Source organism: Schistocerca serialis, chromosome 4 (genome assembly GCF_023864345.2).
Source record: "Schistocerca serialis cubense isolate TAMUIC-IGC-003099 chromosome 4, iqSchSeri2.2, whole genome shotgun sequence".
NCBI classification, from domain to species: Eukaryota; Metazoa; Arthropoda; class Insecta; order Orthoptera; family Acrididae; genus Schistocerca; species Schistocerca serialis.
In genome coordinates this window covers 91,388,161-91,399,511 of record NC_064641.1, presented here as the reverse complement: position 1 = coordinate 91,399,511, position 11,351 = coordinate 91,388,161, and the positions used below count along the sequence as shown (strand labels likewise).

General features: G+C 41.7%; 1 protein-coding gene across 1 annotated transcript in view; it reads left to right on the top strand.

The window, feature by feature from the left end:
* The first annotated feature begins 387 nt into the window (after window positions 1-387).
* LOC126473625 (cuticle protein 38-like) overlaps window positions 388-11,351 on the top strand; it is a 75,197-nt gene continuing 64,233 nt past the window's right edge. Inside the window, exon 1 of the mRNA XM_050100798.1 lies at window positions 388-401. Within this exon, the coding sequence (XP_049956755.1) occupies window positions 390-401 (12 nt within the window). The 5' untranslated portion in view covers window positions 388-389. The remainder of the gene's footprint in view (window positions 402-11,351) is intronic.

Here is an 11,351-nt window from a genome sequence, read left to right as displayed (position 1 = left end):
ATATATATATATATATATATATATATATATATATATATCAGTTTGTAATATCTTCCAGCGAAATTTTCGTATTATGGAAATGACGGGTGGTAATAGCTTTTTTTGGAAGTATTTTCTGTCGATAAACTTTCCTACCGTGTAGTAAACGTCTTAAAACAAGAACAGTACGTTCATTTGGATGTATACTTCCTTACCAAAAGTGTGAAAGTTGTACGCAGGGTGTGTTGCATCAGCCACAACGTGCAGTTAACGCCCAAGGAAGACATGGGGGGAAGGACACCCGCTAGTACTTTCACGGCAGCACGCCGTAGAACTAGAGTATAAATATCACGAGTACGCAGACCGTAGTGACAGTTGAGCAACTGCAACAGCCTGCCTCCTAGCCGACCATGAAGACCCTGGTAAGTGCAGGCGCTTACCATAGAGCTCACAGCTGAGGTAGGGGCGTGGCCGGTACGACTGCACACACGCTCTCTTGAACAGTAGGTAGAATGTCCATTTCCGCCGACAGAAACTCTCAAACAGCTACCCGTCATCACATAAATTTGTAATTTCTATGGTTTGCTTCTCGTCCCAGGAACAATGTGGTTACACGACAATACATTTCTGATCACTAATAATGATTAGAAAATTTAATTCTAAGGTTTCCTTAAAGATGCAAGTCTATGGCTGCTCAGGTCCTATTGGCAGTTGTCGAGGAATCATAGTGCCGTGGAGATCGAGTCGAATTCAGAAATAAGTCGTTCAGAATCATTCCTCTGTAACCGGCATTTTAGAATTTATGTAACCCATCCAAGTAATTCCGTGAGAGAGTCAATCTTATACTTCTCAGCGGAAATGCCAATCGACATCAAACGATCTTTCCGGTGACTAGACGTTAATCCTAACGGCTAACACAGCTTAACAATAATACTTCTCTATTCGTGCTTGTATCTGAATGCTGTATTATTATTGTTACAAATTATCGAAAATTTAATTCACTGTGGAAAACAGGCTGTAAAGAATCATAAAATATAACAATTTTGACTGTAAACGTTTGCTGTAATCGTTTCACCATGAAAAGCCGATTTTTACACTAATGCAATTCTATTATTGAAAAAATTGTAAACGAGGCTTCAGTAATAACCCACTTTCTCAGGCAGTAGGAAAATTCTACTCCCATCTAAAACTGATAAAAGTTACCACTATTTGTTGTATGCAAGTTTATTCATGGATGTTACTGGGTACATAATGTCTCATCACATATAATGACCTCTGAATTAATGGAAACCAACATATCGCCAAATAGAAGCATTCCTTGGACTCTACAAAATGCTTCTTAAGGTGAATACTACCAATAAACCATTGTAATTCAACTAACTGAGAGGAATAAACATTTCCAATCAGATGAAAAGTAACTAGAACTACATATACGGAACATAGCAATGTATACACATAGGTCCCAATTTAACTGGTTAGCCTTTAGGTCTGAATAACAAAAGGGAGATGCATTCAATAAGAAATAAAGTATGAACCAGCTCTAAGAAGAAACGTACACTATCACAAAGCAACGCTGTCTGATCAGATATTATAAACTCTTAGATCAGGAGAATGCTGCCTAAAATGCGGTCAATTAAGAGGACTGGAGGCAGCACTTGGCTTCTTCAGACCAATATGTACAAGGGTTGTCCAGAAAGTAAGTTACGATCGGTCGCGAAATAGAAACCACAGTGAAAACCAGAAACGTTTTATTTGCAACAGTTAGGTACACCTTCACAGTCGCCGCTCCAACATCGAGTGTTGTCGTAGTGCTGTACCAACTTTCCATTATCCTCGTCATAGAAAGCAGCCGCCTGTGCTTTCGGTCAGTTATCTGCACTGGCATGCAGCCTGTTGTCTGTGGAAAAATTTTGTCTTCACAGCCAGCGGTTCTTGTCAGCAGAGGTGAGACTCATATGGAGCCAATTACGGACTGTATTGTGGGTGATCAAACACTTCTCATCGGAAACGCTGCAGGAGCGTCTTCATTGCCCCTGCAGTGTGCGGCCGAGAATTGGCATGAAGAAGGAACTGCTCGACAGTTGTGTTATGTGGGCTGCATGACACAGGCGAAATATCTAACCAGGCTCTCATACCTGGCGGGAGACGCTATTCTCTACGCATCTTTACGAGCTCACTGTTCACTCAAAACTGAAAAGAGAGATGCGACACGATGGACGGGCATACTAGAGACACTGCCCAACACATCTGTGCAAAGCTTTACCGGATTTTCCCAGTGGTTTCCGTTTCGCGACCGATCGGTTTAGGTCTATCCACATTCGTTCCTTTTAATGTGTGTCAGGGCGCTGATGACCTCGACGTTGAGCGCCCATAAGCCCCAACACACACACACACACACACACACACACACACACACACACACACACACACACACACACACACACACAGATCGGAACTTACTTTCTGGACATCCCTCGTATGTTATATTTCAGAATTCTCTGAAGGATTTCTTGGGGTGATGGCACAGGTAGAGGTTTCGCCACATTTCTTTTTTCGCATTACTCTTAACCAGACATACGTGACACTGCAGTCTGCATGGACTGCTCACAGTGTTCAAATTATGGCCTGACCTACAGACTCTATAGAAAATGAAGAAAAATAACTTGCTACTATGGTCAGGATATGGGACGTACAGTAGAGGAAAGTTTTAATATAGCCATAGGCCAGAAATACATAACTGTGGAGCTACAAGCATAACTACCTCAGCCAAAGATTTTGGGTTGGAGACGTTCAATGGTGTATAATTTTCTAAATAGCCGTTTGTCACAGATGTACCATTGTGGAGGTGAGGTCTAAACGACTGTCAATGATGACCACTAGGAAGTGTGTAAGTATAACCTATGTTTCCATGGCTAATAATTGTACTCGTTTCAGTATCCGCTATCCTGATCTGACCTTATCAATTACGCAAAAATGGCTTTAGAGGGCTGGCAATAATGGCAGAAACTATTCACAGATTTCGAAACATTTCATGTTAAAAGACTGTCGAAGAAATACTTTCAGAGGCTGCTGTTGAAGCTTTGTGCAAGCCTCTTGCGTAGGTTGTTATTTGTTTTGTCTACCTTTATCTCAAACTATAAATGGTGAAATCACTGGATGCGTGGGTTCCACAGATCATCCTGAGCGTGGTGCTGGCCGTGGCTGTGGCGAAGCCCGGTTACCTGGGGGCTGGACTGCTGGGTGCTGGTCTGGCAGCCCCGGCTATCGCCGCCCCCGCCGCCATCGCCGCCCCAGTCGCTGTCGCCGCTCCCGCCGTCATCGCCGCCGCCCCCGCCTACGCGGTCGGTCCCCCCGCGCTGGTCGGCGGCATCGCGCCCTCGATCGCCGCCCTCGGTCCAGTGGTGGCTGGAGCCCCTGGAGCTCTGGCTGCTGCCGCCCACCTGCACGCCAAGGCTGCCCTGCTGGGCTGAACTCGACAACACCGTCCTCTGCTGTCCACCGACTGACAGTCTCTATGTCCAATTGGAAGCAACAACACTGAGGCTACAGACAATGATGTATATAGATATTTATCAATAAATATGCAAATTACACATCATTTTCGTACAGAAATTTCTAATGTATTATCTATTGAGAAGCCATCACGGAACTGTATCGTGAATCGATACTAAGAATGTTGTGTACCGGCTATCAAATATGTGATATTTTCACCACAACACGTTTCAGTCTACATTTTCCAACTATCAAGTGCTATCAAACAAGGAAATAAATCGAGAAATCGCACCCTCACACGTACTGAGATGAAGATAAATTATTTACATTGTTCTGCATTATAATCTGCCTCAAAGCATCTATCCCATTAAGCACCATCAAAAGTAAAAATCCAGCAGCAAACATGCATGGTCACACATAAAATACTTCCTAGAACATCTCATGTTGGCGTGTTATACTCTCAAGGCAGTTGCTGTCATCTATCCAAACTCCATACCTCGATCGCAGGGGAACCAATGAGGCCAGTTATCAGAAGGAGAAACGGACCTGTAGGAAAATTAAATAGTTCAGCTAGATGCTTCGACAATGATACAGCTAAAATGAAACCTTTTTGGTTAAGAGTAGAAGGGAGGTGGCTCAACCGACACAAAACGACAAAGTATATGACGTTGCAAGGTTGGCTTCATTGAAAGTAACTAATTTGTATACATATGTGCCAGAGGAGGAAACGATAGACATGTTGGAAAACAATTTATGTCGGCATGGTAAAATACAAGAAGTTGAAATAGATGTATTTGCAGGATTACTAAAGATTGTCTTCTCATTTAACTATTTTAAATTTAATGTCAAATTTTATTTACAGAAGAACGGTTTAGCAAATGGTTTTTCAGTAGCAGGCCAGTTAATGGCCATCGTTTTCAAATGCGTATGACACAGTTTATTTAAAGGAAAATGATAAGTACAGTGACAGAATACCTATGCCCAGCAGATATGCTGACGTTCTGCTTATAGTGTATCAAGGATTTGAGAAAGAAACAACTGATCTTAACAAAATGCATAGGAATATAGTACTTACATTAGAGCATGAATGAGAGGGAGTTTTAAATTATTGCTTTGATGATCCAGAATAAGAATAACTGGCTTGAGATGGGAATATTTAGGAAATCTACGTTTACAGGTGCAGCAACTCGTAAGACCTGATGGCAACGCCATATACATAAACTGCCATTTTTCAAAAATATTATGCACGGCATTAATTCGATCCCGCTAATTCTCTTAGAACAAGGATGAAGGAACGAAAAAAACTTAGGCGAATTTCGGTAGAAAACGGTTTTGATTTAGCTTTAATAGATTGAATGGATGCAGCTATAGGGCGCAAAACCATCAAAACGCGAAAAAAACCGCAGAAATATAGAGACATGCCACACTGTAGAGTTACTTCATATGAAAACGGTAAGGTTATTTAACCAGAAAGGGCGAAACTTGGATTCAGGGTGGATAACAAACTTGAACCAAGCTGAAGCATAAGATTGGCGCAGGAGGGAACTGGATGAGGAAAGCGAGAGTTCGTGAAATGAACTGTCAGAACTATGGAATCAATTGAGTACTGGAAACGGGACGAAATTTGAAAGTAAGGTTTAAAGACCAAAATTATAAAGAGAAAGGCTCGTTGATAGTGGCGAAACACCTAAACAATGAGCAGAATTCGATGGGTAACATGAAGGTATTGCAGTTTGAGGATAATGCGTAGTTGTCAAATTTAGAGGAAGGGAAGATTGTTTGCACTTTACGCAGGGAATGCTTGAGCGTGGTAAAAGAGAAGACAGGTGTGCCCAAGGGGCATTTCTTAATACACTTTAGCGATGTCCTCCCTGCGAAACAGTTATCAGTATATTCGAAATAGCGACATTCTCAGTTATTCTCAGTTTTTTTTTTTTTTGTGTGTGTGTGTGTGTGTTATTGGTCTTCTGACTGATTTGGCGCGGCCCATCACGAATTCCTCATCCTGTCCCTTCTCCTTATCAGCGTTTTTCATATATTCCTTTCCTCTATGATTCTGTGCAGAACCGCCTCATCCCTTACCTTCGTTACATTCTGAGTACTGAATTATAATTTATTGGTTCAAATGGCTCAAATGGCTCTGAGCACTATGGGACTTAACTTCTGAGGTCATCAGTCCCCTAGAACTTAGAACTACGTAAACCTAACTAACCTAAGGACATCACACACATTCGTGCCCGAGGCAGGATTCGAACCTGCGACCGTAGCGGTCACGCGGTTCCAGACTGTAGCGCCTATAACCGCTCGGCCACCTCGGCCGGCATAATTTATTGGTCATGATGCAGTTGATGACAGAGTATATATGAATTATATGACGGACGTTCAGTAAGTAATGCAACATATTTTTTTCACGCCCAGTTTCAGCTGAAAAATTCTGGATTTCTTATGGGACGTCGTGGAATATTTCCGCTTCAGCCACTATAGTGTCATGAAGTCCTGATAGTGATGGGTCTATACACAGCCTTAAAAATAGCGTCTGTAGCGGACATGCGTTCCAAGCTGAGAGATATCAATGAGTTTCTTATGGCGGAAAACCAGAGCATCACAGATATTCGTAGGCGCTTTCAGAACGTCTACGGAGGCCTGGCAGTGAACAAAAGCATGGTGAGTCGTTGGACAAGGTATCTGTCACCATCATAACAAGATCGCGCAAACCTCTCCTATCTCCTGAGTGCCGACCGGCTGCATCCAGCTGTGACTCCTGCAATTTTGAAATGTGCTGACACTCCCATTCGAAGTGATCGACGGATCATAACCAAATACCTCGGTGCGCAACTCCACGTCTGTGTTGTTAATGCTGACACACCCGTTCACTAGTTGTGGTACTCAAAAGTATGTGCCCGCTTGGTTCCTCGCCGCATAACAGAAGACCATGAAGAGCTACAAAGGACCATCTGTGTGGAGTAGCTTGCGCGTTACGAGGCTGATCGATACAACTTCCTGTTGAACATGGTCACAGGTTACGAAACATGAGTTGATCACTCGAACCGGAAACAAAACGGCAGTCCATGGAGAAGCGCTGCACCATCTCTCCTCCGAAGAAAAAGTTAAAAAGCCATACACTCAGCTGGTCTTCTGGGAATCTGAAGGGGTTATTCTGTTTGATGTTCTCAATCATAGAGCGACGTTCAACTCTGAAGTGGATTGTGCTTCCCTTAGGAAAATGAAGAAAATATTTCAGCGTATTTGTCGCCACAAAAAATGACAAACGAACTTCTTCCTTTTCAATGACAACGCAAGGTTTTATGCAAGTCGGCGCACCCTAAAAGAGCTACAAAAATTCATTGGACTGTTCTTCCTCAACCACCCTATAGCCCGGATAACGCATCTTACGACTTCCCTTTGTTTTGCACACTGAAGGATGCACTTTGCTGGAGCCAGTACGTGGATCATGGTGAGGTTATTGGCGCAGCAAGACATTGGCTCCAACGTCGACCTGTAGGGTGATACCATACAGCCATGCAGACCCCCTCCCCAGTTTGGTGGTGTAAGGAGTTGCATGGAACAGAGATTACGTTGAAAAATTGGGTATGCAGCCAAAAGAGTGGGCAATAATATGCTGTCTTAAATCTTGAATAAAGCCGATCTGCTTTCAGGAAAAAAATGTATTGCATTACTTATTGAACGCCCCTCGCAAAACTTAATGGTGGTGGGAATTACAGGAGGAACTCCTGTAGATTGGCTACGAATGACTATTGACGCAAAGTTATATGCGGGAAGAAAATTGAGGCTCACTCAGTTCATAATAAATCAGTGAGAAAATGTTTAAAACTACAGTTTTCTGGCATGTATACACGAGTACGCGACGTTTCTTCCTCGACACACTTGTCTGAATGTCAGAGAAAGAAAATGTAAATAATTAAATACTGAGGCTTTGAACATAAAAATATGTCTGAACTAGCAGCAGACCCAGAGGAGATATAGTAGGAGATCATTTCCTTTCTGTTCCCAGAGATAACCGACGAAGTTAATGAATTTACCAAAAAACTTACCTAATATGTCATGTCACCCTGTAGCTTTATCTTGCCAGTGGTTTCCACATATTCCTTTCCTCGTCAGTTCCAGACGGGACCTTCTTCCTTCTAATATTATGAGTGGACTTCATTCTGTTATACCACATTTCTAACAGTATGATTCCCTTCTCTTCCGTGACTCACTTCAATAAATCTGTGCTCTAGATGTAAATTTGCAGAAATGTATGTGTCACATTTTATATTTGATACTGGTAGCCTGAATTAACCATGATAACCCTCTTTGCCGGCGCTAGTCAGACTTTTTACATATTCCTTTCATTGTCCCTATTACATTATTTTTCTTCCTAGAAATTGGAATAACTCCACATCGACTACTGCGTTTTTCCTGATTTTTATGTTATGTTCAATAAAGTCATTTTTGATATCGTTCAGGACTTTCTTCTCTCGTTGCATAATCCTCAATCAATATTCTGTGCTCAGTAGACAGTTCATTTCCTGTACTTCTTCCACAGTTCCATTAAAATTAGCAGAGTTATCAGCGATTGTTATCAGTAAGTTTTAATCTCTCACTTAGAGATTAATTTTGTTTTCGTCATTGTTTCTTCGATTCACATACCGGAGACATTACTACATGTTCCTCTTTCGTCGATCAACTTCAGTATTATTTTGACTGCTATTCCTTTCCCGACTGTTAATTTACAGTTACCTTCCTTGTAGATACATTTGTCTTCCCAATTGTGCGATTGCCCTATTTAGGGAAGTCCAGCTCAACTTAAATGTGTATTGTACTATTCTTTATCGTAGGGTCTAAAACTTCAGTATAGCCTTGCGGTCTTGTATCTGATTTGCGAATCTCTGCCTCACCCTGATGTAATGGAGCTGGGTCTTGAAGAGCCCCCAAGTGTTTTCTAAGTCTACCTTATCTTCTTGTGATTACTGAACAGTGAGTTTGCTGATACTAGCTGAAATTTACTTTAGTGCTGAAGAACTCTATTCTTTTTCATTCCTACTATCAGGCTCAAATTATGCTTTAGCTCTAACTTCTATTCCTTTCCTGACTATAGCGTTACAATCCCCTATGATTAATAGATTTTACTTTTTGAGTTACCGGCTCAGATCCTCATGTAATCACTCTGTCTCTTATTCATCTCTTTGTAATGTCGGCATGCATACCTGAAATGTTACTGTTAACACTGGGTTGCTGACGCTTCTGATGATAATACCACTAAATGCTACCTGTGTGTAGATATAGAATGATCAACAGAAAAACTGCAACGCAGTCTTTGCCCTATCTTCTTACTCATAACGAATCCTACTCCCATAATACCAATTTCAGAAACCTTTATTGGTGTCTCACAACTAGGTTTGGGATAGATTTAATGGAAAAACGTGGAAGGTGGGCCCACATATTTTGTCATTTGTTGTTTCACGTAATACACCTTATTACTTAAAAACAACATTAATATTACATTTTAAAAACTTATTAAAAGAATCGGAGTTCTCAATAAAGCTTGAATGGGCTAAAGTCATTATAAAAAACAACTCTAAGAAATGTACCATTAAGAGGGGGACATGAAGACTGGAAGTACAGAGTTCCCAAAAACAAGAAACCTCACGTAAACTGGGCGTGGCTGCAAGCAGGTTCAACATACAATTTTATCAACCAAATGAATTACAATAACAGCTGTTAAATGTACTAACAAATTGCAAGCATAGGTAACCGTCACACAACTAGGCAACTTTCATCTAAATACGGGAGCGATAACAAGAAATGCGACTGTTTGTAGCTTAGCCATGCATAATGCTTAATAAGGAAATGACTTAAGCAATAAAATCCATAGTCCCTCAAACAGACCAACTGGGTAGGTATAAAATTTAAACATAAATGCAAAACCGTATATTCCGACTAAACATTAACAACAACCCTCCATAAATGTACAGTTGGCCAAAGTTCACGATAAGTTGAAAGTACAGGCAATTCGAAAGTACTTCAACTGTTACATACCTGCAGAAACGCTGTCACTACCCTTAATAACTGTGCAATTACCCATAATTCAATGTAAGCTGAGAGCTGCAGCAGATGACTTCCACAGCCCGCCAGGAACGAGTAGCCAAATTTCACAGCAAGTGCAAAAGCTAATGACTGTGGATCAAGGTAAGGTCTGGTCGTTTATATTGATACGTAACAGATCTTAGGCTGAACGCGCTCAGAAGTAGTAATAAGAGTACCAGCTTTAAACAAATAGTTACAGAAGTACAATGAGGAAGAATCTCAGGTTTGATAAACATGCCTTCACATCGAGAGCTCTTTAATTCCAGCTAATAGATCCTGCTACTGGTTCCTGCTTAAATTGTGACAATCCCCCGTGTCACATGTAAAACGATCAACTTTACTTAACTTGAGCCACCGCGAGGCGACTGGCTAGGGGGGAGCTATGGGGGAGTTGAGGGGGGGGGGGGAGGGAAGACTGCCAATCAACCCAGACGCCGTGCGACGGTGCGAGTGCCACCGCGCTAACAAGCAAACATGCCTCTCCTCTGGACCAAGGGAAAGCCGCCGAAGCTACCCTGCCAACAAACATGCGCAAATAAAGCTTCACAGGAGAATGGTCAGGGAGTAAAAACAAACGTAAATTAATGGTAAAGCGGGTACCAATACAGATAAAATTTAACATTCCTTAAAATTACTAGCATTGACAAGAGATCATATCAGCGCCTGCTGTGCAAACATGCACATGTACTACCTTACCTAACACACAGATCACGCTACAATTTATTCCATTCACGGGACCTACAACAGTGAATTCTCATACAATTGCACGACAAATGGCCTAGAACACAAGCTGCAATAAGTGATACTGACCGATGGTAAAACGTTCATAGGCGCGTTAATATCCAGGATGGTCCGTTGATCGTGACCTGCCAAATATCTCACGAAATAAGCGTCAAACTAAAACTGCAAAAAACGAAACTTGTCTATCTTGAAGAAGGAAATCAGATGGCGCTATGGTTGGCCCGCTAGATGGCTCTGGCATAGGTCAAACGGTTGTCAACTGCGTTTATTTTAAAATAGGAACTCCCATTATTTATTACATATTCGTGTAGTACGTAAATAAATATGAATGTTTTAGTTGGACCACTTTTTTCGCTTTGTGATAGATGGCGCTGTAATAATCACAAACACATGGCTCACAATTTTAGACGAACACTTGGTAACAGGTAGGTTTTTTAAATTAAAATACAGAACGTAGGTACGTTTGAACATTTTATTTCGCTTGTTGCAATGTGATACATGTACCTTTGTGAACTTATCATTTCTGAGAACGCATGCTGTTACAGCGTGATTACCTGTAAATACCACATTAATGCAATAAATGCTCAAAATGATGTCCGTCAACCTCAATGGATTTGGCAATACGTGTAACGACATTCCTCTCAACAGCGTGTAGTTCGCCTTCCGTAATGTCCAGACATGGATTGGCAATGCGCTGACGCATGCTGTCAGTCGTTGTCGGTGGATCACTGCAGCAAATATCCTTCAACTTTCCCTACAGAAAGAAATCCGGGGACGTCAGATCCTTGAACGTGCGGGCCATGGTATGGTGTTCCGACGACCAATCCAACTGTCATGAAATACGCTATTCAATACCGATTCAACCGCACGCGAGCTATGAGCCGGTCATCCATCATGTTGGAAGTACATCGCCATTCTGTCATGCAGTGAAACGTCTTGTAGTAACGTCGGTAGAACATTACGTAGGAAGTCTACATACATTGCACCATTTAGATTGCCATTGATAAAATGGGGGCCAATTATACTTCCCACCCTAATGCCGCACCATACAT